This window comes from Gopherus flavomarginatus, chromosome 2, assembly GCF_025201925.1.
Source record: "Gopherus flavomarginatus isolate rGopFla2 chromosome 2, rGopFla2.mat.asm, whole genome shotgun sequence".
Classification (NCBI taxonomy): domain Eukaryota; kingdom Metazoa; phylum Chordata; order Testudines; family Testudinidae; genus Gopherus; species Gopherus flavomarginatus.
In genome coordinates this window covers 210,239,636-210,267,443 of record NC_066618.1, presented here as the reverse complement: position 1 = coordinate 210,267,443, position 27,808 = coordinate 210,239,636, and the positions used below count along the sequence as shown (strand labels likewise).

The 27,808-nt window shown below is 44.7% G+C and overlaps 1 protein-coding gene across 7 annotated transcripts in view; it reads left to right on the top strand.

Annotated features, from left to right (window-relative positions):
- PTPRM (protein tyrosine phosphatase receptor type M) overlaps positions 1-27,808 on the top strand; it is a 729,462-nt gene that overhangs the window by 580,875 nt on the left and 120,779 nt on the right. For all 7 annotated transcript variants that reach the window (XM_050942101.1, XM_050942100.1, XM_050942099.1 and 4 more), the window contains one exon: positions 4,089-4,276. In XM_050942101.1, coding sequence (XP_050798058.1) covers positions 4,089-4,276 — 188 coding nt within the window. The remainder of the gene's footprint in view (positions 1-4,088; positions 4,277-27,808) is intronic.

Genomic DNA, 27,808 nt, shown 5'->3' with positions numbered 1-27,808 from the left:
GATAATTAGGAAAGCTCATTTAAATATGACATCCAAAGAAAAAAAGTGTGCATTTTTATACTTTGTGTACATCAGGGAGAATGTAACGGTAGTCACTGTAACAATATAATAACCTGCATGCAAATGAAATTTGCAGAGCTTCTTAACTGCCTGAGATTTTAGATTCCTTTGCGCTTTCCATTCATTCAGCAACTCATCCAGTAGGTGTTCTGACCTTGTGGGTGGTCAGGAAGAAAAGCATTGTTGCCAGGAGAAAAATTTAGATATTTGTATCAGGATTATGATAATCTTTGCAAATGGATTCTCAGAAACTTTTTCAGTGACAATGAGAAATCTTTGGTAGGTTTCTCTAAGGAGAAATAATATTTAAACAAACATTTCCAATACAAAAAAAGATGCATTTGAGGGGACAAAATCTCCTTCTCTGAAGCTGTAAGACAGAAGTTCTTGAGTTAGCTAGCTAATGTATACAATCTGTATTTACTCTCCTCAGAAGTCCTCCCATTATTTTGTTGTAGAAAATAAATATTTTTGTTGCCTTACATGTTAAAGGTTAAGTATCCCTTTATGGTTGGTGTTCTGTTCAAACAGAAGTAATCACCAGAAAGCTGCATACATACATGTATTGGGCTAGAGCTTTAGCTGGTCTAAATCAGAGCAGCTCTACTTCAGTCAGTGAAGCAACACAGATGCGGATCTAGCCTGTGAATTTTAAAACAATTAATTTTCAAGTCCATGTATTTTAATACATGAATGGCTGGCTTCTTACTGCATGTAATGCCCAATCCTGCAGTCCTTCCTTATCCAGTGGGAGTTTTCAGGACACAAGGGACTGCAGGGTCAAACTTCTAGTTGCAACCAATTGAGCTGGCCTACATGACCTGCTGGGAAGTAGTATGACTATGATTATTGTTTAGTTTTGTTACTAAAGGGATCACAAACATTTACATTTTCCAGAATGTTATGAGAGGAAACTTAGGGCTTCTCTTTACTACTGCACTAAATCGGTGGCTCTGCCATCAATGCAGCAGCATCGATTTAGCAGGTCTGGTGAAGACACGCTAACTTGATGGGGGAGCGTTCTCCCGTTCACTTCAATACTCCATCTCAATTAGAGGCAGAAGCTATGTTGACAGGAGAGTGTTTCCCGTCAACATAGCATGGTGTAGACACCACTTTAAGTCCATTGATGTAACATAACTAGCATAGCTTACATCAACTTACAGCATTAGTGTAGACAAGGCCTTAGACTCAACATGCAAATTAACCTATTGAAACAATTGACTGAATTAATAGGAAACTTTTTAAATGAAGCAAATGGCAACAATCTGACCTCTTCTCAACTATTCAGTATTTCAATAATCACTAATTTCCAGACAACTGAGAGAAGCTTCATGTTTAGCCTAACCACTTAAGTGAAATCTTTACAAACAATCCCTTAATGTTCCTGGGTTGTGTATGCCTAAATTAATGTTCAGAGAGAGGCAACTGGTCTGGAAAAGGCAGGGTAGATAATGCCTGCCTGTCCTCCTATATTCTGAACAAAACTCAAAAAAAAGAGTGAAGTAACGGAAGAAAAGAAAAGAAAAGGAACTCAACTCAGCTACTCCATTGTTCTTGCAGATGTCTGCAGCACCCATGGTTCTGATGAATGCTGGCTAAATATGCATTTTAATAGTTCTCAGACAGTACTGGACAAATATATTGGAATCAATAACTGGATAATATAATGGGGATCAATGACTATATTCACCAGATAAACTAAATAAGCTATATGCTGTGGTGTGACCGCAATGTCAGCAGGCAAAAGGAATTGACTCTTACACCAGAGATTCTCTGTCTTCAAAGGCAAAGCAAGAAGACAGCAAATATTGTATTTCTGGTGGATTTATATTGTACCATCCAAGCCAGGGAGCATAACCTTTTCACTTAAAGTAACTTTAAGAGATCAGTCCCAAACATAGCATAATAGTTTTAGTCTTGAAAGGGTGGGAGCTAGATGAGGCAGAGAGGCAGTGGGAGGGAGGGAGGAATGAATGTTCCATTTAGTCCACAACACAGAGAAATCCCCTGGAGTGAGAGGCTTATGGGCTGAACTGTCTCACTTTCACAGCCCAGAGACCCTGACATTTGATAAGATTTGCCATCTGAATATTTAATACGAGTTTCAGAGTTATGGTGATACCTTAGTTTGAACAAAAATAAAACCTATAATCTAACTCTACATAAATTTTAAAAAATCATACAATCAACTTCTACACTTTTTTTTGTCTTTTGTGTCTTAGCCGCCTTGTAGTATTCAGGTGCCATTTCAACAACAACATGCTGTAACTACACATGTATATCGCCTTTCATGCCATGCATCCCAAGGTGCTTTGCAATACAGTTTTACTGCATGTTAGGCAAAAGTAGCCAAATTTAATTATTAAAAATGTAAAATAATTTTCAACTATATTGGATGAGGTTAGTAAAGTGGCAGGAGACATAGTGAAATATCCATATTCATATCCATATTGCTACATATTATTTTAAGTTTAGATGCATAGTTCACATTTTAAACTATTCACTGAGGACCAGATTTAATCTCACTTTCATCAGTGTAAACTGACTGTAATTCTATTGACCTCAATGAATAACTCCCTTGACTCTAGTGGAGTAACTTTTAATTTACACCGAGATCAAAAACTGGCCCTTGATGAGCAGATGTAGCATTTTGGGTGTTTGTGTGAGATGTTGGGGCCTTTTCTTAAAGAAAATATTGGGGGCTCTAAACTGTAATATATTTAACTAAGAATATGGAAATCATATTATTTTAGCAGTCCCCTTTTATATAACACATTTTACACAGAAGTCATTTTTACAATATATTAATATCATTAACCATTTCCCATAGTTAGTGTGCGGGCATTGCAGAGTATTTTGACCAAATTAAAAAACTATTTTTGTTATTTCAGTTAACTAACAGAAAATACTCTTAGAGAAATACAAAATTTTGGTCTTCATTTTTTTTCAGCAAAGAAAATATTTATGATAATACTTACTCCTCAGACTTTTGGGTTTTTTTTCTTGTCAAATATTAAATAAATTTAAAAACTCCATGAAATCAAGAGGAAAATGATATTGCTTCTTGAATCGTGCCCTCTTTCACATAATCAGTGACTCAGCTAGGATACCAAGCTGTAAAAGTTAAATTACAAACATAAAATTACCTGTAATTATTAATGTAGTACTGTTGCTTATGCCCTGTTTCCTTTTTCTCCTCCTCTTTTTTCTCCTGATATGGTTCTTCTTAAAAGTGCCAATAAATGGTAAGTTGCCCATTTGCCCCATCAAAGAGGGGTGGAGGGGTGGGAGATTGTGTGTTTCATACAAATTTTGAGCAACCCAGTGGGTTCTGTTGCGTGTTGGCTTGCATGTCAGTTGACATATAACATTTTATGCCTAATGTGATGGCCCATGATATATTGTGAAGTTGTTGGTTCTGCAGCATGCTAAACAGCCAATCAAAACATTTACCCTAAGCAGATGATCTCTTGCATTTGTCCTCTTGTTGTTGTATCAGATCTACATTTTCATTGCAGTCCTAGCTTAATGAACCATAATCCATTTTGTGCATTTTTTTATTTTGCTCACACCAAACATTTGTTCTGAGTTCACAGTGTAAAATCTAATAGTTCACTAATCTAAGAAGAATACAAGTCCTATTTTATTCCAGTGGGACTTGATGAAGTTTCAAGATGAAACTTCTCTACAGCTTATAACTGAATGCCTAAATAATTTAAATATTGTTTATAATCAGTTAGTGTTTAAAACAATATTTATTTATATATATATTTAAAACAATATATAGTTTGGACTGTTCTGCAATGCTTACATTGTAGAAACATGGACATTGCCTCATTCCAATCAGTCTTGAAATCTCCCTGGATAATTTACTAAATGGATTTATCTTTTTTCTGGCACAGCCCTCATAAATAGTGGTTATATTAAAGTTGGTGATATCAAAATCATCTTTGAAGAAATCAATGTATTTTATACTTTTAATAAGTGGAAACAACCTGGTATATTGTTCAATTTTCTTTTTGTAGATGAAACTCACACAATGGCCAGTGACACAAGCAGCTTGGTCCAGTCACACACCTACAAGAAGCGAGACCCTGTAGATGTGCCGTACCAGACGGGACAGCTTCATCCAGCCATCCGTGTGGCTGACTTGCTGCAGCATATCACGCAGATGAAATGCGCAGAGGGCTATGGATTCAAAGAGGAATATGAGGTAAGTGCCAGATCTATTGGCCTGATTGTTGTGCCTTCTGTGGTGCTGGCTCTCAACTTACTGCAATGTGCACCACAGAACAGGAAAAATAACCACCTCACACAGAAGGCCCCCAGTAGTGTGGACAAAGGATGTTTAGAGAAAGGCACCTTCTCTACTGTGCTAAAAAGGCACTGACAGTATTTTATGTGTAACGAGTCAGAATAAACAGTGAGATGTAAAAATACAGCTTTACATTCTGTATCTAATTCCAGATATCCATGAGTATATTTTGAAAAGCCCAGGCCACTGTGTGATCAAAGAGCCCTCTGTTATAAGTTTTTATTTTCTCCTGAATAAAAGTAGCATTTCAAAGTGTGACATCATAGCACTGGCCAATCAGAGTTGTCCTGTAATGTGGCACTGTACTTTGAAATACAGGTTCCATGGGTGGTCGTGACTAGTGCATGCCAACAAAGACTGTAGGAATATAGCACATCATCAAGGCTATGGGAGTGCCTGCAATGCCAGCTCTATCTTCTTTGTGAGATCAATGGAAAAGGCAAAAAAAAAAAAATTCTTTCCTATCTAAAACAAAGCATTATAAATGACTGCCTTAAGCTTAGCTATGCTCTAAAATCACAGGAATGGTACTCTCACGTTCCAAGTCATGTGGAATTGAATGGTCAGAGATTTCTCAGTCCAGAGTCCCCTATTAAATGCAAACCTCATTGGGTTCCTTTATATTCTACTTTGTTCCATAATTTGGTGTCTAGGTCACAGAAATGAATTTCCTTTACACACTTCCTTCTGCCTTTTTAGGACAGAGTTTTAAGTTTATTTGTGTGAGTAGTTTTTACTTAAAGTGGATGGGATAACTAAGAAAACTAGAATTATTCACGTTTAAGAGTTTATGGGATTGAGGCCTAAGAGCTAGCAGAATTAAAAACATGAATTCAGGGGGAACAATTACATAAAGGTTGGACAATAAATTCATATCAATAAAGTTCTGGAAAATAGCTAGAATACAAAACGAATCTGTCAGTGAAGTGTGTGATAATTCATGCCATAATTTGCATTGAGTGCTTAGGTTGTATGGTGATGAGCACAAAATGCAAACTTGGACAGATGTAGATACTGGTAGGCAGGTGAGTTTTGAAGCTTTTATGGTCTATTTCAAAATACTCTGTGAACTTCTAAATACACAAACGATGGCCTATTCTATGACCCAGCCTAATATGGCCCATATTGGCCGTACAAGAGAGTAAGGCCCCACCAAGCGCTCCTGTATTCCTCCCCACATCATGGCTCAGCAGAAGGAAGGCGAACACAGGCTGCATGCCCAATACCCCTCTCCTCACCCCTACAAGTTGGCAGAAAGGAGCAGAATGATATAGGTGCGGCTTTGGCTTCTCAGCACCCCAGCCAGCAGAGCTGAGGTGTTTTGAAGGAAGGGAGCCGCAATTCATAAAGATCGTCATTAAATTACTTTTCCCCACCCATGCACACACATCTCCTTCTCTTCTTGGGGTGTACACAGCTATGCATAGCCCTTAGAGGCTCATTCTAGCCCTGTGTGAATATAGTACACGATGTACCATATTTAGGCACTTTGAAACGATAAGTTAATGTCTTTACCTAATAGACTATTACAGACCCTTTGAGTAAAGACCCATCTACTGTTGTAGAGTACGCTTTTTACAAATGAGCAATGGTCATGTTTTTCAAGTTTGTTGTGCCCTGCCATGCAAAATGTATGTTATGACAGTTGTTTAGATAAAATACATTTCTGATAACTGCTGTTTAAAAATGACAATTGAAAATCTTTGTCTTCGGAAAAAACTTTGTTCCGCAGCCTAGACCTTGTATACCAATTATAAGTGCAGAGGAAATCTACAACTAATTTTTAAAAAGTACTGTGAAATGGAATCTATAATGGAACCACTGACATAGCTTTAACTTCAATGAATCAAATGATGCTGCTGAAAAATGGTTTCCAGGAAAATCACTTAATTTTAAACTTTCCAACCTGATGGATGACAGGAGGTGTAGTCATGACTAATGTCTGTAGATAAAGTACATCAGTGTAGTGTACTGGAGATGGTGGAAGAGTGGGACTTGAAATATTGCAGCACTAGTTGCAACATTTCTGTTTCCATGTGGAAATTGTTTATGATCAGAATAGACCATAAGAAGCCATGGAACAGTCCTTCTGTTATTGAATTTCTTAGGATCATTGACACATAATTGAAGTCTTAGGCTGCCAAGCTTATTAAAATACTTTCCTTTGTCTCAAAATTATCTACAGAGATAAATGCACACTGTGCACATAGTTCTTGCCACAACCTAAGCAATAGAACTGACTTTCTGGAATCTATCTTCTATGTGCAATAAAAAAGTATCCAGAACTTCCAGTCCTGCTGAGACTGAGGAGCTCCCTGTTTAATCTGATTTTCAGACTGATACCTCTTCTCTTTGCCAAAGCTGGTACAAGCGTATGGAGGGATTTATTACCATTAAATTATCAGAAAGAAAACTGTCCAAATGAAAAGAGAAAAATATTTTGGCAGGGGATTTGTTTTGAATGGACTTATATAGATGATTTTCCGTCTAACGAGATAGCAGGATTACATTCTCTCACCAGGGAAACAACTTGATTCCAAAGACATGCGATCAGGATTCACAATGAAAATAAATACGTTGAACCGAGCAGAAAGTAATGTAGCACATTAACAGCTAGTAGCTGTTTTTAGGTAATAAAAGAGACCAAAGTATTAACTAGCATGCTTAGTTATAAGTGCTTTAAAATAAAATTTAACAATGAAGGCCATGATTCAGCAATGTGCTTAAGCACATGTGTAATTTTAAGTCCTATCAATTTCATCCAGAAGTTTTTGCAGTGACATAATTGATGTAAGGGAAAGAGTTGATAGGTCACCTCTAACCAAGAGCAGCCTGGTGCAAGCAGTGCCTGTGTATTGTTGATAAATCAATCGATTGCTTGACCACACTTTGGTTCATTATTTTGTTATGAAATATACTCTAGAGACCAAATTACCAATGCCAGTCAGGTTTATTAATATAGTACAGGCAAAAGATTCTGAATGATACCAGTCTCCCAAGAGCAGTCTAGTGCAGCAGTGGTACATTCACCTTATGCAGAAGCAGTCACTGGAGGCAACATCAAGTACGAGCCCTAGGAGGATTGTAAGGGCGAATTCAAATCGAGAGGAATCGCGGCCAGCTGCTGTGGGGGATAGACCGCAGAATCGCACTGTCGCCAGGAAAAGGCAAGTCTACGTGATTGGAGACTCTTTACTGAGAAGAGTAGACAGGCCTGTAACTAGACCTGATCGGGAGAACAGAAGAGTGTGCTGTATGCCAGGGGCTAAGATACAGGATGTGGATTTGAGGCTGAATACGATCTTAGCGGGAGCGGGAAAGAATCCATTGATTATCCTTCATGTGGGAACGAATGACACGGCTAGTTACTCGCTGGACTGTATCAAGGAGGACTATGCCAGACTGGGGAAGAGGCTTAAAGACATCGAGGCTCAGGTGATCTTCAGTGGGATTCTGCCGGTTCCTAAAGCAGGGCAACGAAGGAGTGACAAGATTATGGCGATCAACAGATGGCTCAGGGAGTGGTGTTACAAGGAGGGCTTTGGGATGTACAGTCACTGGGAAGCGTTTACGGATAGACGACTGTTCGCTCAGGATGGACTTCATCTCAGCAAGGAGGGAAATAGAATTCTAGGATGGAGGCTCGCCGACCTCATCAAGAGGGCTTTAAACTAGGAAGTTGGGGGAGATGGTTGGGAGATGTTCGGGAGATCTCCACGCCAGAATATAACCTGGAGAGGGAAGTAAACAAAGTGAGCGGGGATACCCTTGCAACCCCAAGATTTGATCCAAGGAGGAATAGTGGAGTAGAAACCAGAGTAACGGGTGATGCTGGTGGTAGAAAGTTTGCGCACGACGGGGGAAAGAATGTCACTGACGCCAAACGCCGAAAATTAAAAGGTCTGTACACTAATGCGAGGAGCCTAGGTAACAAGATGGAGGAACTGGAGTTACTAGTGCAGGAAGTGAAGCCGGATATTATAGGGATTACCGAAACCTGGTGGAATAGTACTCATTACTGGAGCACGGGTAATGAAGGCTATGTGCTGTTTAGAAAAGACAGGAAGAAAGGCAAAGGTGGTGGAGTAGCCTTGTACATCAATGATGAAATTAAATGTAGCGAAATAAGAAGCGATGGAATGGACAAGACAGAGTCTGTCTGGGCAAAAATCACACTGGGTAAAAAAGCAACTAGAGCATCCCCTGAGATAGTGCTTGGGGTGTGCTACAGACCGCCGGGATCGGATTGGGATATGGATAGAGACCTCTTTAATGAAGTAAACACAAAGGGGAAATGTGTGATTATGGGGGACTTCAACTTCCCGGATATAGACTGGAGGACGAGTTCTTGCAAGAATAATAGGGGTCAGATTTTTCTGGATGTGATAGCGGATGGATTTCTTCATCAAGTAGTTGAAGCACCTACCAGAGGGGATGCCATTTTAGATTTGGTGTTGGTGAGCAGTGAGGACCTCGTAGAAGAAATGGTGGTAGGGGACAACCTTGGTTCGAGTGATCATGAGCTGATTCAGTTCAAACTAGATGGAAGGATAAACAAATGTAGATCTGGGATTAGGATTTTTGACTTCTCGAGGGCTAATTTTAAAGAGTTAAGGAAATTAGTTAGGGAAGTGGATTGGATGGAGGAATTAGTGGATTTAAATGTGGAGGAGGCCTGGAATTACTTTAAGTCACAGCTGCGGAGACTGTCGGAAGCCTGCATCCCGAGAAAGGGGAAAAAAACCATGGGCAAGAGTTGTAGGCCAAACTGGATGAGCAAACAACTCAGAGAGGGGATTAGACAAAAGCAGAAAGCTTACAGGGAGTGGAAGGAAGGCAAGATCAGTAAGGAAAGCTACCTTGCTGAGGTCAGAACATGTAGGGATAAAGTGAGGAAGGCTAAAAGCCACATTGAACTGGAACTTGCAAAGGGAATCAAAACCAATAGTAAAAGGTTCTACAGCCACATAAATAAGAAGAAAACAAAGAAAGAAGAAGTGGGGCCGCTATACACTGAGGATGGAATGGAGGTTAAGGATAACCTAGGCATGGCCCAACATCTAAACAAGTACTTTGCCTCAGTTTTTAATAAGACTAGTGAGGAACCTTGCGATGATGGAGGGATGATAAACGGGAATGTGGATATGGAAGTGGATATTACGGCAACTGAGGTAGAGGCCGTACTTGAACAGCTCGATGGGACGAAGTCGGACGGCCCGGACAATCTCCATCCGAGGATATTAAAGGAACTGGCGCGTGAAATTGCGAGCCCGTTAGCGAGAATTTTTAAGCAATCGATAAACTCGGGGGTTGTGCCGTATGACTGGAGGATTGCTAATGTAGTTCCTATTTTTACGAAAGGGAATAAGAGCGATCCGGCTAATTATAGGCCTGTTAGCTTGACATCTGTAGTATGTAAGGTCTTGGAAAAAATTTTAAGGGAGAAAGTAGTTAAGGACATAGAGGTCAATGGTAATTGTGACGAATTACAACACGGATTTACTAAAGGTAGATCGTGCCAAACCAATCTGATCTCCTTCTTTGAGAAGGTGACGGATTACTTAGATAAAGGAAATGCGGTAGATATAATTTACCTAGATTTCAGTAAGGCGTTCGACACGGTTCCGCACAGGGAGCTGTTAGTTAAATTGGAAAAGATGGGAGTGAATATGAAAGTTGTAAGGTGGATAAGGAACTGGTTAAAGGGGAGACTCCAGAGGGTCGTATTGAAAGGTGAACTGTCGGGCTGGAAGGAGGTCACCAGTGGAGTCCCTCAAGGATCGGTTTTGGGACCGATCTTATTTAACCTTTTTATTACTGACCTTGGCACAAAGAGCGGGAATGTGCTACTAAAGTTTGCGGATGACACGAAGCTGGGGGGTATTGCTAACACGGAGAAGGACAGGGATACTGTTCAGGAAGATCTGAACCACCTTGTAAACTGGAGTAATAGAAATAGGATGAAATACAACAGTGAAAAGTGCAAGGTCATGCATTTAGGAATTAATAATAAGAATTTTGGATATACGTTGGGGGCGCATCAGTTGGAAGCGACGGAGAAGGAGAAGGACCTTGGGGTACTGGTTGATAGCAGGATGACTATGAGTCGCCAATGTGATACGGCTGTTAAAAAAGCAAATGCGATTTTGGGATGCATCAGGCGGGGTATTTCCTGCAAGGACAAGGAGGTGTTAGTACCGTTATATAAGGCGTTGGTGAGACCCCATCTGGAATACTGTGTGCAGTTCTGGTGTCCCATGTTCAAGAAGGATGAATTCAAACTGGAACAGGTTCAGAAACGGGCTACGAGGATGATCCGAGGAATGGAAAAACTGCCTTATGAAAGGAGACTCAAAGAGCTTGGCTTGTTTAGCCTGGCCAAAAGAAGGCTGAGGGGGGATATGCTTGCTCTATATAAATATATCAAGGGAGTTAACGTTAGGGAGGGAGAGGAATTATTTAAGTTTAGTACTAATGTAGGCACGAGGACGAATGGGTATAAACTGGATATTAGGAAGTTTAGACTTGAAATTAGACGAAGGTTTCTGACCATTAGGGGAGTGAAGTTCTGGAATAGCCTTCCGAGGGAAGTAGTAGGGGCAAAAGACTTTCCTGGCTTTAAGACAAAGCTTGATAAGTATATGGAGGGGATGTTATGATAGGATCGTTAATTTGGGCAATTGATCTTGAATTACCACCAGACAGGTCTGCTCAATGGTCTGCGGGGAGATGTTGGATGCGATGGGTACTGAGTTGCTGCGGAGAATTCCTTCTTGGGTGCTGGCTGGTGACTCTTGCCCACATGCTCAGGGTTTAGCTGATCGCCATATTTGGGGTCGGGAAGGAATTTTCCTCCAGGGCGGATTGGCAGGTGCCCTGGAGGTTTTTCGCCTTCCCCTGCAGCGTGGGGCACGGGTCGCTTGCTGGTGGTTTCCCTGCAGCTTGAGGTCTTCAAACCATTTTTGAGGATTTCAATAACTCGGTCCTGGGATAGGGGTTGTTATAAAATTGGATGGGTGGGGTTCTGTGGCCTGCCTTGTGCAGGAGGTCAGACTAGATGATCAGATTGGTCCCTTCTGACCTATGAGTCTATGAGTCTATGAGTCTATGTGCTCCCTTACATTACTAAAATCATATTTTTGTGCGCTACTTGTTTACCAGTAAATGGTACTATATATGTCACCTGAAACTGGATTCAGTTTTCAGCTTTTTACCTTGTTTATTTCTGGTACAGTGGTGTACCCCTTCATCTTTTGGTCTCAACATATACATCCAGGTCACAATACACCCTTATCTTTCTTCTCAACACATGCATTCCACATACTAAGGCCTGGTCTACACTACGCGTTTATACCGATTTTAGCAGCGTTAAACCGATTTAACACTGCATCCGTCCACACAACGAGGCCGTTTATATTGATATAAAGGGCTCTTTAAACCGGTTTCTGTACTCCTCCCCAACGAGAGGAGTAGTGCTGAAATCGGTATTACCATATCAGATTAGGATTAGTGTGGCCGCAAATCGACGGTATTGGCCTCCAGGCGGTATCCCACAGTGCACCACTATGACCGCCCTGGAAAGCAATCTGAACTCAGATGCAGTGGCCAGGCAGATAGGAAAATCCCCGCAAACTTTTGAATTGCATTTCCTGTTTGCTCAGCGTGGAGCTCTGATCAGCACGGGTGGTGATGCAGTCCCAAATCCAAAAAGAGTTCCAGCATGGGCCATATGGGAGATACTGGATCTGCTCGCTGTATGGGGAGACAAATCTGTTCTATCACAGCTCCATTACAGAAGACAAAATGCCAAAGCATTTGAAAAAAATCTCCAGGCTATGATACAGAGTCCACAGCACAGTGCTGTGTGACAAGCGTAACGGAAAGCCAAAGAATCAAATGGACACTCATGGAGGAAAGGAGGGGGGACTGAGGACTCCAGCTATCCCACAGTCCCCGCAGTCTCCAAAAAGCATTTGCATTCTTGGCTGAGCTCCCAATGCCTGTAGGGTCAAACACATTGTCCGGGGTGGTTCAGAGTATATTTTGTCAATTTACTCCCCCTCCCCCCCACCGTGAAAGAAAAGGGGAAAAAATAATTTCTTGACTTTTTTCAATGTCACCGTATGTCTACTGCATGCTGCTGGTAGACATGGTGCTGAGGCACTGAACAGCAGCATCCTCTCCTCTCCCTTTCCTGGTGGCAGACGGTACACTGCAGTAGGACTGGTAGCCGTCCTCGTCATCATCCCGTGAGTGCTCCTGGCTGGCCTCAGGTGAGGTCGGCTGTGGGCACCTGGGTAAAAATAGGAATGACTCCCGGTTATTCCCGGCAGATGGTACAGAATGGCTGGTAACTGTCCTCATCATAGCAACTGGGGGCTGAACTCCATCAGCACCCCCTTTTCATGTCTAAAGAAAAGATTCTATACTGCCTGGACTATCATAGCAGCGGGATGCTGGGCTCCTCTCCCCCCCCCACCGTTTAATATCCTGCCTGGACTATCATAGCAGCTGGAGGCTGCTTCCCCCTCATTTTATCTCACTAAAAAGTCAGTGTTTCTTATTCCTGCATTCTTTATTACTTCATCACACAAATGGGGGGACACTGCAACGGTAGCCCAGGAGGGTTGGGGGAAGAAGGAAGCAGTGGGTGAGGTTGTTGCAAGGGCACCCCCTAGAATGGCATGCAACTCATCATTTCTGTGGGATCTGACACGGAGTGGCTGTGCTCTCTGATTCTCTGATACACTGGTTCTCTATTACACTTGCCCCATATTCTAAGCAGGACTGACTCTATTTTTAGATAAAACATAAAGGAGGGATTGACTCGGGGAGTCATTTCCATTTTTGTCTTTGCGCCCCCGGCCAACCTCAGCGAAGGTCAGCCAGGAGCACCCATGACAGCAGCAGACAGTACAGAATGACTGATAACCGTCATCTCATCGCTAATTTACAATGGCACAGCAGACGGTACAGAACTACTGGTAACCATCTCTGTTACCTTGCAAAGGCAAATGAATGCTGCTGTGTGGCCCTGCAGTACCGCCTCTGCCAGCGGCATCCAGTACACATACAGTGACAGTGACAAAAGGCAAAACGGGCTCCAGGGTTGCCATGCTATGGCGTCTGCCAGGGCAATCCAGGGAAAAAGGCGCGAAATGATTGTCTGCCATTGCTTTCTCGGAGGAAGGAATGAGTGATGACATTTACCCAGAATCACACGCAACGCTGTTTTTGCACCATCATGCATTGGAATCTCAACCCAGAATTCCAGTGGGCGGGGGAGACTGCGGGAACTATGGGAAAGCTGCGGGATAGCTACCCACAGTGCAACGCTCCGGAAATCGACGCTAGCCTCGGTACATAGATGCACACCGCCGAATTACTGTGCTTTGTGTGGCCGCCTGCACTCGACTTTAAACAATGTGTTTTACAAAACCAGTTTATGTAAAATCGGAATAATCCTGTAGTGTAGACGTACCCTAAGGGACATGAAGATACTCCCCTTGGTTCGTGAGGGTAACTCCATTTCTGTTGCTGTGAGGAAACAATTATATGTCCTGACACGGAAAGTTTTCCTACCTACTTAAGCCAAAGCTTACTTCAGCTAATGCAAGGTGTTATGAGATATTTAGCATAAATGAGCAGGATTATGGTATAGGCCAGTTTAGGCTATATAACTGTACAATATTTATGCTTAATATTGTCGGTGCCTAATGCACACTTTTATATATATTTATATGTTTATCAACCGCATTTTGAGCATGATTTTGCAAGATGCTGAGCAATCGTGTGAGTTCCTGAGCATCCTCAAATCCCAAAAAACTCATTGGGTGTTTGAGGGCCTCGAGCACCCTTTTGCCCCAGTCCTGTGAGGTGCTCAGACTCCTCAACTCCCATTTACTGTGAACTTTCAGCAGCTTGCAGGAATGGGCCTTTCAAGATTATTAATGAACAGACGTGTGCTGTAAGGACCCAATCCTGCTTCTTCTCCAGCCAGTGGCAAAACTGCCATTGACTTGACCGGTGCAGGATCTGGCCCTGAATCCCCTAGTGATTCATTATGACTATGTAAGGGTGAGAGCCAATAAAGACATGTCTTTAACAGTACGTCTATAACAACTTAATTGTCCAGCTTCCCATGTGTTTCTCAAGTTTCACATCTTTATTTATCATTTAGTGGAGTGTAGATGTTTGTAAAGGATTCCGCAGAAATCTTTAAACTCAGAAGCAATTGATACATATTTTCAAACAGCTTAGTACACAGTAGATCTTTAAAGTCCTTTCTGTCTCTCTGCCGGACTTTAAAAAATGAAAAGTTGAGATTCTTCTTCGAGTGCTTGCTCATGTGTATTCCACAGCAGGTGTGTGTGCTCACCACGTGCACCGATGCCAGAAGTTTTTCCCTTAGTAATACCCATAGGGGGAGCACTGCTGTGACCCCTGGAGTGGCGCCTCTATAGCACCCTATAAGGAGAGCCATGCACTCCCCCCACCTTCAATTCCTTCTTGCCGCCAGTAATGGTACATCAGAACTACCTGCTCCAGCTTTGCTGCAGCTCATCCCAGAACTCGTTTCATCGTTAGTAGTACCTCTGTTAGTTAGTTCAAAAAAAGTTCTAGTTTAGTTAGTTAGTTAGTGTTCGGGCTGGGGCATGCCTGGGGCCCAGGGTTTAAATCAGTGGTCTACAACTTTTTTCGTCTGGCAGGCACCAGATGACGAGCCACGGAGGACCGTGGCGGCGGACGAGCATCTGCTGAAATGCCACCGACAAGCGGCGTCATCCAGAGTCGTCACTGCCGAAATGCCGTTGAATTTCGGTGGCATTTCGATGGATGCTCATCTGCCGGCCAGTACGTGGGCGCACTTAGACACTGTAGCGGGCACCACAGCACTCACAGGCACTGTGTTGGGGACCCATGGTTTAAATCATTCGAGTCTTACAGGCATTTGATGCCCAGAAGTGACCCGTGCACCAACTGTCTCCGCTGCCTGGGCGAATCTCACATCAGCGACCACTGTAAGATCTGCAGGTCCTTTAAACCCAGGACAAAAAAAGGGAGAGACATTAAACTTCGGGCCCTTCTCATGGAGTCAGCACCAGGCACTTCGTCTTCGGTGCGTGGCGATCTCCCGGCACCTTCCGGTGGCCGGCACCGCTCCCCGTCGAAGAAGCAGAGAAAGGCCCCATCTTCTCAGAAGCATCGAGAGAAAATGAGGTGAGGCTAGACCCAGTTTCAGTTTTCCTCCAGGGCTAGAGCTCCGACTCAGGTCGAACAGAGCAGCCCAGTTGCGTTGACTCAGGACTCTTCAGATGTCTGGATGCCTTCAACACCAGATGCCCTGCAGGCGGCCAAGGACATTATGACTCAGCAGGTGCCTGGGGCACTGCCGGCTCCTGGACCCCGCTCTAGAGGCAAGCTGCCACTGGGCTCTCGACAGTCGACGGCAACTCAACACAGATCCCGGTCAGGGGACCGCTCTCAGGCCCTCTTGCCGCTCAGTGTCCTGTCAGGACACAGTTTCCAGCCTCCACTTTCGTCACCCACCAGGTTGTCTAGTCGGATGCCATGAGAGTGGAGCTCCAGGCACCGCTCCACGCCGAGTAGAGAGTATCAGCGGGACAGACACAAAGGCTGTAGACGCTCCCATTCTCTGCGGAGCTACAGAAGCCACTCCTGGCACCGGGGCTGTCGCCAGTCACACTCCAGCTCTCTCACCCCTAGGCACCATGCCCATGACTCCCGGTGGGGATCACCAGCTCTGTGTTGCCGCGGATCCAGGCATCACAGCATCTCAAGAAGCAGCAGCTCGAGGTGGCACCATTCCTCAACATCGGAGTGCTGGTCCCATGGCAGATGTCATTCTCGGTACCATCGCTCGTACTGCTCCCACGGTACTGATGGGTCGTTGGTAACCCTGAACTCGACCCACACGTGGCCCCCTACGATCCAGCCAGGCCAACCCAACCAGCTGGTGCCACAGCAGAGTCAATGGGAAGGACCCCTATGGCAAGGCCAGTGGTGCCAGTGGACCCCCTGGCCTCCCATGCACGCCCAGCCAGGCCCTCGGTCAATAGCAGGGGCATCGGAGGCTCCCTCAGCCGCACTATCCAGACCTTCGAGGGATAGATTGGCGAGTCACAGCTCCTCGGCACCACACGAGGAGTCTGACCAAGGGGTGGATCCCGTAGCACCGGTCAGCATGCAGAGCCCCATACCAGCCCCCTCCCCCACACCGGATGGTAAGATTGCAGCCCCACCCCCCTCCACACTGCAAGAGGACTTCAGGGCTCATCAAGAGCTACTGAAATGAGTAATGTCCAGTCTCAAACTCCAAACTGAGGAGATGGAGGGACCCTTGGACTTACTGTTCAACATGCTCTCGTCCTTGGTACCAGGAAGAGTGGCCCTCCCGCTGCATGAAGGGGTGGCTAACATCCCCTCTGGCGAACGCCGGCCTCCCTTGTGCCAATATCGAAAAAGGCAGAGCGCAAATATTTCGTGACTATGAAAGGGCACAAATACCTCTATACTCACCTGGCCTCCAACTCCCTAGTGGTGGAGTCCGTAAATCACAGAGAAAGACAGGGTCAACCAGGACCCACACCCAAAAATAAAGACTCTAAAAGACAGGACTCATTTGGCAGGAAGCTTTATTCGTCAGCCAGCTTCCAGCTCCAGGTGTCCAACCACCAGACCCTCCTCAGTCACTCTGAGTTTAACTTGTGGGAGTTGCTGCCAAAATTTGACCTTTTCCTTCCGGAGCATGAAAGGAAGGATTTTAAGGCACTGGTGGAGGAGGTCACCACTGCCACAAAGGCTGCTCTGCAGGCGGCATCAGATGCAGCTGACAGGGCTGCTTGGTCCATGGCCTCGGCTGTGTCTATCCTTCAAACCCTTGGGCTCTATGTTCCGCCCAAGGAAAAGCCTAAGCCACAAACTTCCACTCCAGCGCCCCAGCCGAGATACAAACCCGCCTATAAGAAGTCCAAAACCCAAAAGAGGCGACCTCAGAGGCAGTCTCGCTCTGCCCTGCAATCTGGGCTCTCCCAGGGCAAGCAGCAGGGCAAGAGGCGTTTTTGACTGGTTGCAGGAGGGTACCCGGGTGGCCCCCGAGAGGACCCTCCTACCAATAAAGTTTGCTTTCAGCAACCGCTTGTCTGCATTCCTTGTGGAATGGTACCGAATAACGTCAGACCAATGGGTCCTCAACACCATTTCCCAGGGTTACACGCTACAAGTTTTTCTCATCCCCACCCTCCCACCACCCTTCCTCGGACGGCAGGGGGGATCCATCGCATCTACCCCTGCTACAGGTAGCTGTGGAAAAGGTTCTTGGGGAGTTCTGGGGGAAAGGGTTTTACTCCCATTACTTCCTGATCCCCAAGGCAAAAGGGAGGCTCGGGCATACTTCTATATCCGTATATTCGAGGGGCACAGAAGCTTCCTCCATTTCCTAGTGGGACAGGACCACTACCAATTTACAGTCCTTCCATTTGGCCTGTCCACCGCACCCAGGCTGTTCACAAAGTGTATGGCGGTAGTAGCGGCCTACCTCAGACGCTGAGGGGGAGCTCACGGCCTCAGGTACAGAACCACATGGACCTCCTCTTGGCTGTTTTGCCAAACTAGGCCTCTTAGTAAACGAGACCAAGTCGACATTGGTTCTGGTGCAGCACATAGAATTCATAGGCACTCTCCTGGATGCCTGCAAGGCCACAGCCGCCCTTCCCCTGGGCAGGTTCCAGACCCAGAAGGGGCTTCTAGCCTTGGTCACAGAGTTCCCCATCACCATGGCCAGGGCATGCCTACAGCTCTTGGGCCACATGGCGGTGTGCACGTACGTGGTCTGCCACGCCAGACTTCGGATGAGGCCCCTCCAACTCTGGCTGGCCTCTGAGTTCTCCCAGGCCCTGGACAAACTAGACAAGGTCCTCTCAGTTCCGGCGCCGGTGATCGCCACGCTACAATGGTGGTTCTGCCCAGCCAATATGCTTCAGGGAATTCCCTTCCAGGACCCGACCCCATCACTAGACCTAGTGTCCGACACATTGGACTTGGGCTGGAGGGCCCACATAGGGAATGCACAGACCCAAGGAATGTGGTCAGCCGTGGAGCTGTCCCTTCACATAAATGTCAGGGAACTCAGGGCGATACGCTTAGCCTGTGGGGCATTCAGCTGACAGAGCTACGTGGCAAGGTGGTCAGAGTTCTCATGGACAACACCGCCATGATGTTTTACATCAACAGGCAAGGTGGGACGAGGTCCTCGGCCCTCTGCCTGGAAGCCCTCAACATCTGGGAATTCTGTGTAGTCCACGACATCTCCCTGAAGGCTTTCCACCTGCCAGGCATCAACAACACACAGGCCAATCGCTTGATCAGGGGGTGGTGAGGAATGTGATCTCAGATGCCTTCCCTCTGTAATGGTCAGGTCAAATCCTTTGCACCTTTCCACCATTTCCTCTCATCGTCAAGGTTCTGGAGAAAGTAAAAATGGACAAGGCACAGATCCTCCTGATCGCCCCAGCCTGGTCCTGGCAACATTGGTACGGGACCCCCCTGGGCTTGCTGATGGCCCCTCCACCCACACCTACTCGACCAGAACCAGGGCCACTGCCTCCACCCCAGCCTGGCCACCCTCCATTTGAGAGTGTGGCTGCGCAATGGCTAGATTCGGAGGAGGCAAGGTGTTCTGAAGGGGTCAGGTGTGTCCTCCTAGAAAGTAGAAAACCATCCATGCGCTGAGCCTACCTAGCGAAGTGGTCCTGGTTCTCCAGGTGGGCAGGCGAGCGGGGTTCTTCCCCAATGGCTGCCCGTCTCCCACTTATCCTTGAGTACCTCCTTCACCGTATAACTCAGGGCCTGACACCTTCCTCCGTCAGGGTGTACCTGGCGGCTATTTCAGCGTTCCATCCACCGGTCCAGGGCTACTCGGTTTTCCCCCACGCCATGACCGGGCATTTCCTCAAGGGACTAGACTGGTCCTTTCCTTATGCTAGAACCCCGGTTCCTCAGTGGGATCTAAACTTGGTGTTATCCCGTCTCACGGGGCCCTCATTCAAACCCTTGGCCACATGCTCATGGTCTCACTTTTCACGGAAGGTGGCCTTCCTCGTGGCCATCATATCGTGCATCCGGACATGCTACGACCTAGCAGGGTTTCCCTCACCACCTATCGTGAGGACGCACTCGACAAGGGCTCAGGCCTCATTGGCTGCCTTTGTGGCCAATCTCCATATCCAGGTCATCTGTAGAGCCGCTACTTGGTCCTCAGTACACATGTTCACGTCACACTATGAGATTGTCTCCCACGTCAGGGATGACGCTGGTTTCGGTAGGGCTGTGCTTCAGCTAGGGAATCTGTGAACTCCTACCCACCTCCATCAGACATAGCTTGCAATCACCTACTGTGGAATACACATGAGCAAGCACTCAAAGAAGAAAGGACAGTTACCTGTTCCATAACTGGCATTCTTCGAGATGTGTTGCACATGTCTATTCCACATCCCGCCCTCATTCCCCTCTGTCAGAGTTGGTCCGGCAAGAAGGAACTGAGGGTGGGGGTAGCGCACAGGTTCCCTTATAACACACTAAAGAGGCACCACTCCAGGGATTGCAGCAGCTCCCCCTATGGGTACTGCTAAGGGAAAAGCTTCCAGCACTGGTGCACATGGCGAACACACACACCTACTGTGGAATAGACATGGGCAATACATCTCGAAGAACAGCAGTTACAGAACAGGTAACTGTCCTTTTTGGTTTGGTCTGGCAGTGTCAGACAGTGGTATGGTTTCCTATACCCAACCTACTCCAGCACAGCTTTATTAGAGCTCACCAGTTCTAGAGTAAGAAGGATATTATTTACCTTTGAAAAGTCTCTGTTTCCTATCCCAGTATTCACTCGGTCATCATTTTCACTAATTATCTCCTCTCCATATTACAATAACAGAAGATAAGAAGAGTGAAAATTATCTCTGTATTTTATTCACTGTGCCATTGTCCTCCTCTTCTACTTTGACTTCATAGTTCAATAATACTTTACACTTGCATGGTGCCTTTCATCTGAGACTGTCAAAGTGCTTTAACACATTAAGCCTCACAGCGCCATGCAAACTATTGTATGGATCTGCTCACTCCCTCCTGAGAAAGTAAACTTGTATCCATTACAGGAGCCCAGCACAGCCTACTAGCATTGGTAGGAACTTAAGACTACTCTAAACGCAAAGTTTGGTATGATTTTAACCAAAATTGTTTTAAACCCCTTTTGTGGATGCTCTTATATCAATTTAAACTTGGCTTATATCTTCTCAATATAAGTTGATTCCTTACCAGATTAAGCTAAATTGACATATACCAGGTTTAAATCAATTTTAGAACATCCGCACAGGAGTTTAGACTGGTTTAACTACATTGATTTTAAAAGAACTTTAACATAAAGTACAGCTTTGTGTGTAAACAAAACCTTAGAAAATAAGTGCCATATTATACTCAAATAAGGGCATTTCTCAGCTCCCATTGTCTGAATGACAGAGGTTCCTTTAAAATGCCAGGACTTGTAAATGGGAGCCTTTTCAAGCTTCCCTTTGTGGCTAATCCTGATGGAATTGCATTAGAGTTGCCAGGCATCTGATTTTTCAATCAGAACGCCCAGTTGAAAAAGGACCCTGACGTCTCTGGTTAAAAGTCCAGTTTGGGGCACAGGGCTAAGGCAGGCTCCCTGCCTATCCTAGCTCCATGAGGCTCCTGGAAATAGGCACCAGGTCCTTGTGGCCTCTAGGTTCACGGGCAGCCAGGTAGGCTCCGCACACTGCCCCCATCCCTAGTGCTAGATCCGCAGCTCCCATTGGTGGGGGCAGCACAAGGGCAGTGTGTGGAGCCTTCTTGGCCACCATACGGCTGCTTCCTGGGAGCCCCGGTAAGTACTGCTGGGACCCCGCACCCCAACCCCCTGCCCCAGCCCGGGGTCCCCTCCCACACCCTAACTCCCTCTGGAGCCCAACACCCCATCCCAGCCCTGAGCCCTCCCGCACCCCAAACCCCAGCCCCACCCTGAGTCCTCAGCCCCACCACACACACCCCAATGACCTGCCTGTGACTGGGATCCGAGGGGAGCCAGCTGAGGTCACTCAATTAGGGTGAACTGCAAAGAATGGGGCAGACAATCCCCTAAGATGGTGGATAGTCCAATACTTAGATATACCAAACCAGCAGAAAACAGCTTCTGTAATACCTTACTGGTCACCCAAAAGCCAGTAACACAGTTTCCTTAAAGCAACCCCGCCTTAGGACTCCACCCAGACACCCAAGTCAAATATGATGAGGATTACTGAAAACCTTTTTCATCATATAAGAAAGTTCTGCCAATCCCAAAGCATCGGACTCATTATCTCTCAGGTTAATGAATGCTCCAGATCTAACCCAAATACATGCTTACAACCAATTCTTAACTAAACTAAAATGTATTAAAAAAGAAAAGAGAGAGAGTATTGGTTCAAAGATCAGTATAAATACATATATGAGTACAGTTCTGAGATCCGATTCATAGTAGAGATCCTGAAAGAGTTCTTTCAGAATTAGTGTGTAGGTTATAGTCCAATGTCCCTGTTCAGGGTGATCCAGTTAGAACTGGAGATCTCAGTCTTTTGACTTAAGCTTTCCTGGCATGAAGCATCAAGCAGATCTGAGATAAAAAGGATCAGGACCCAAGGAGTTTTTACAGAGTTCCAGGCCTTTTCTTGACAGGTCAGGGTTCTTAGGCGAACAATAGGCAATCATGGAGACTTTGAAGTAGACCTATTTCCTAAGCATCACCTGTAATTAGCTACATGGATTAACATAAGGCAATTGCTTGCTTTCCACCATTCACAGATGATTTGCTGTACATTTCAAAGAGAGAGGAATGCAGTTCATTTAAATGTTAAGATGTCCTTCTGTTCTCTGAATTAACAAAATACAGCATAGACAGGGACTGTTTGATTGCATTGTTAACCTCTAACAATATATGTGTAAACATACAAAAACATAAACATTGTCTACCAAAATATATTTAAGGGTTGAATTTGGATCAATTAGATTGCAAGCTGCTTAACCCTTTCTGGCCATGTGTCACACTTTGTATAAGATTTGTTGAAATTATATAACAGTGGTAGCAACAATGATATTTTAATCAGATAATGCCATAGTAATATTTTAATTAGATAACACCACACTGCCCCAGTCCTGACCCCCTCCTACACCCCAAACCCCTCATCTCTGGCCCCAACCCCAGCCAGAGCCTGAACCCCCTCCAACACTCCAAACCCCTCGGCCCCAGCCCAAAGCCCCCTCCTGCATCCCCAACCCCTCATACCCGGCCCGACCCCGAGCCTGCACCCCCAGCAACAGTCCTCATTCCCCCTCTCCGCAGCCCAACCCCCCGCCCCAGCCCGGAGCCCTCTCCTGCACCCTGAATCCCTCATTTCTGGTCCCACCTGCAGCCCGCACCCACACCCCAAACCCCTCATCCCCAACCCCACCCCAGAGCCCAGAGCCCAGACCCCAAACCGGAGCCTTCACTCCTTCCCACACCCCAACTCCCTTCCCCATCCTGGTGAAGGTGAGTGAGCGTGAGGGAGGGCAAGCGACGGAGGGCGGGGGAATGGAGCAACCGGGAGGTGGGGCCTCAGAGAAGGGGTGGGGCATGGTCTGGCCTTGGGGCAGGGGCAGGGGCAGGACAGGGGTGTTCGTTTTTGCGCAGTTAAAAAGTTGGCAACCCTAAATTGCATCACTGGGAGAATTTAAGGGAAAAAACTTCAATTCTCTTGGTCCACACATAATTTTTATACTAATTTGGCCATTTCAGTTGGAGAGTTATTTTATATTAATATAGTTAAATCAATACAACCCTTAGTGTTAAATCAATACAACCTAATAGTGATACAGTAGTAAATTATACGAAGTTGTCAATAACCTAGTCCCAGATTTGGACCTTAGTGTCCAAAATAATGGGGTTAGCATGAAAACCTCCAAGCTTAGTTACCAGCTTGGACCTGGTACTGCTGCCACCACCCAAAAAATTAGAGTGTTTTGGGGCACTCTGGTCCCCCCGAAACCCTTCCCTGGGGACCCCAAGACCCAAATCCCTTGAGTCTCACAACAAAGGGAAATAAATCTTTTCCCTTCCCCCCTCCAGGTGCTCCTGGAGAGATACACAGAAGCAACCTCCGTTAATCTAAGCAGAGGGAGTCCACCCTCTCTAATTCCAGTCCTGGAAACAAAAGCACTTCCCTCTTCACCCAGAGGGAATGCAAAGTCAGGCTAGTAAATCTAACACACACAGATCTCCCCCTGACTTCTTCCTCCCACCAATTCCCTGGTGAGCTGCAGACTCAATTCCCTGGAGTTCCTCACTAAAGAAAAACTCCAACAGGTCTTAAAAGAAAGCTTTATATAAAAAAGAAAGAAAAATACATACAAATGGTCTCTCTGTATTAAGGTGACAAATACAGGGTCAATTGCTTAAAAGAAATATGAATAAACAGCCTTATTCAAAAAGAAATACAATTCAAAGCACTCCAGCAACTATAGACATGTAAATACAAAGAACACAATAGAAACCTTACTGTCTTACTATATTTGTACTCACAACTTGGAAACAGAAGATTAGAAAGCAGGAAACAGAAATCCTCCCATAGCCGAGAGAGATAGATTCAAGACAAAGGACCCACACCCAAAACTTCCCTCCACCCAGATCTGAAAAAAGTCTGGTTTCCTGATTGGTCTTCTGGTCAGGTGTTTCAGGAACTTCTTTCCAGGTGTAAGAACATTAACCCTTAGCTATCTGTTTATGACACAAGTTTAATCCCCTTGACACCAATAGAACTGCATCCAAACTAGGGGTTGCACCAGTTTAACTATATCAATTTCTAAACCAACATATTTAAAGCAGTTCCAAAATTATGTCTATACAAGCCCAAAGGGGTCGTTGAGGCCAGGAAAATGAGGTGTAGTTAGCAAACTTGTCAGTTAACACATGTTAATGAACACATTTTTTAGCACCAGTTAGCACCTATTGTAGACGAAGACAGAAATGTTTTAAATTTGTTAGCTGGTTCTGGTCAGTCCTTAAAATTCTGTGTTGCAGTCTGATCACCTTATCACAAAGAGGAGATAGCATATTTGGTGAGAGTGCAGAAATGGGCAGTAAGAATCATTGGGGCATAGAAAAATTCTCATGTAAAGAGAGATTTAAAAGTTTGAGACTGTTTATCTTAGCACGAAAACAAATAAGGAGATGTGATCAAAGGAAATAAAATTCTGAATGGCACAGAGACAGTAGTTTGGGAATTTCTGTTCACTGTCTTTCTTGTTACGGAAACATTCAATGAAGTTGAAAGGTGGCAAATGCAAAGGAAATGCAGATGGAAAATGCTAACAGGTCATATGAAGAAATACTTTTTCACAGAGTGTACAATTTGCCTGTGAAACTCATTGCCACAAGATATCATTGAGGCCAAGAGTTTAGCAGGTTTCAGAATAGGATTTGATATTCATGTGGATAACAAGAATAGCCAGAGCTATGGAAGAATACATTAAAAAATTAAAACTAAGACCTTTGGAAGGGCTATAACTCCTCAAGCCTCAGGGTGTAAGCTAACCTCTAAATATTGGAGGTTAGGAGGAAGCTTTCTCTGGGTGGCAGGCTATCCCATAACTGCCCACTGCAGGCTCTCTCCCCTCATGCATCAGGTATGGGCCACTGTTGAAGAAAGGATACTGCACTAGAAAGCCAGTAGTCTGATTCATCTTTCATTATTGGTGCTTAAAGCAGAGCATAACCTCTTTCCTATCGTTTTTGTCCCTCCACTCCAGTCATAACTCTTCTTCCTTTCTGTCTGATTGAAGGACACACATGCTGCCAGAGAACAGTTTTAAGTGTTGTACAGCTGGGACCCTTTTCTGAAATCCTGGAGATGGCAGGAAAAAGTAGTATTTTTTTGTTATTGTTAAGCTGAAATAGCAATTGACAGGACCCAGCTGGTGCTTCAACTCTACATGCATTCACTGTGACAGAGACAACCCTTTTCTCACCTCCAACCTGCACACGTTTCACATGCTCTTTTCAATTCTTATTTTATATTCTGCAGCACCAGCTGAGTCAATCAATTGCCACAATCAGCGAAGGTTATTCTCTATCCCACAGGATACAAATAACAAAACAAAAAAACATGGGAACATAGAATAGGAATGGAGATATTGGCAAGCACTTTAAACCCATTAAGGACAACAGCAGCAGCTGCATTTTGAAGTGTCTGGAGAAACCAACTGCTTTTTTTACTTGATTTCTCCCCCTTTGATGATGATGATGATGATGAAAATCCATCAGAAAAGTATGGAGACTTGTCTAAAATAGTGAGAATTTGCCCTTTTATTAGGAAAATTGTCAGCAACACTTCTCCTTAAAGATCATGCTTTGGTTTTTCTTTGTTTTTAGTTTCCTATATATTTTTATTACTTTTTTTCTGTAAATAAAACATATTATGCACCCAGCTTATTTAAATCACAAAAGAAAGTACATCTTTCCAGCTCTGTATTTGTATTTATCGTATTAATCTTTGTGTAATCTCACATCTCTGAGAGTGAATGGTTTCCAGGTCTTGTTGGACTTGTTCATTTTTTTTCATAAGTCCCAAACATTAGACCTATCAGCCTCTTTTGTAACTGAATCTCTGAGGCCTGGTCTCCAATTGAAAGTTATAATGGTATAACTATGTCAACTGGGGGTGTGATTTTTATTTTTTTTACTAATACCATTATCTGAGTAGAAGCCCCTGTGTGAACACAGATATACTGGTATAAAGGTGCCTTATATGAGTATAGTTATTCCCCTTCCCATTTGGGAATAGCTGTACAGGTTGGAGCTGGTCGGGAATTCTCCGATGAAGCAGAGTTTAATTGGAAAATATCAATTTGTCAGACTGGAAACTTTTCATGAAAACATCCCGGGCATGGCAAACTTTCATTGAACCACAGGCATCTGAACCCTACTTGGTTTCCTGGTGGGCTGCTTGGAACTCTGGGCTTCAAGGGTTCCTTGCTCCACAGAAGCCCCACCAAGCAAACTGCTCTAGGGCTGGAGGTCTGGGACTTCTGGGGTCTGCAGCAGGCCCACCATGCCAGAGTTTCCAGGCTTCCCGTTGTGGAGCCAGGAGCCTGAAACTCCTGGGAGCCCCAGCTGTAATTGAGGCTTAGCTCCCAACTTCACAGCAGGGAATCTAAAAGCCCTAAGAACCTGATATCTTGAGCTGAGGAGGATTCCTAGTATCCCTGGCACAGAGCAAGGAGCTTAGAAGCCTTGGGACAGGCTTCCTCATCATGTAGACTGTGTTTCCAGGATCGGCGGCTATGGACCAGCCTTGCCATGCAGACTGCCTTGGGGCCAGGGATCAAGAGCTTCCAGGGTCGATAGCTCCAGGACAGTACTTCCATGAAGACTGCAGTGGACTAGGGACCCCAAGGACTTCCATACTCCTGAGCTAGTTGGTGCCCCAAGATACCTGACTCACTGAATAGCTGTGGTGAAACTGTAAAGAATGTTGTTTCTGTCAACAGCAGATAGAGTCCTGGGTAGCATATTTCATCTCAGAAGCACCATTTATCGGTGGTTCCAAAATAATATTTTGTCACCATTTCCAGTTTGTGGAAAATGTTAAAATATTGAAATTTCCTGTGAATCAGAAAATCTTGAGTTTCAGCCAGCACTAATTTTGATGTAAAGTTATAGCAATCTAACTGCGTCCCCACTAGAGGAGTTGTACTGTTTCAGTGTAGACAATGCCTAATTCTCTTTCTCTTTCAATTGTTTGTTTTTTAATAACTGTTCACAACATAGTGGATAGTTTCTAACTCTTGCAGGACAATAAACATTCATTGCCATCAAGGTTTCATTTTTAAAGCAGTTGATAAATGTCTAGTTTGTCTTCAGTTTAGAGGATAAAAAGTCCTTCCATTAGCTTCTCAGCCAGTTTGTTTGGTCATTTTGCACATGCAAATACAGATCTTTGCTTGCTAGATACATATCTTCCTTTATAGTCAATGTGTGTGTGCATGCACCATGAAGAACCTACAAAGTTATCAGTATCTTTACATCATTGATAACACATTGCCTTCCTGTACCTACTGGAGCAAACTGTCCAGTGATCTTCTCTAATACTGAACAAAATAATTTATTTGAATAAGGAAAATAGTATTTTCTCTAAAACTCTGTCTCTCTCTCTTCCCCTCTCCACTGCTTAGCTTCTACTCACACCCTTCTGAGGTTCACTGTTCCACTCCCTCCGACCTGCCTTCCTGCTGCAATGTCAAATAAAGTGTGTATTAATATACCCACAGTTTTCTCTCTTTGTTTTTTGTATAAGCAATTTTAACAAGAATTAATTTTTTAGC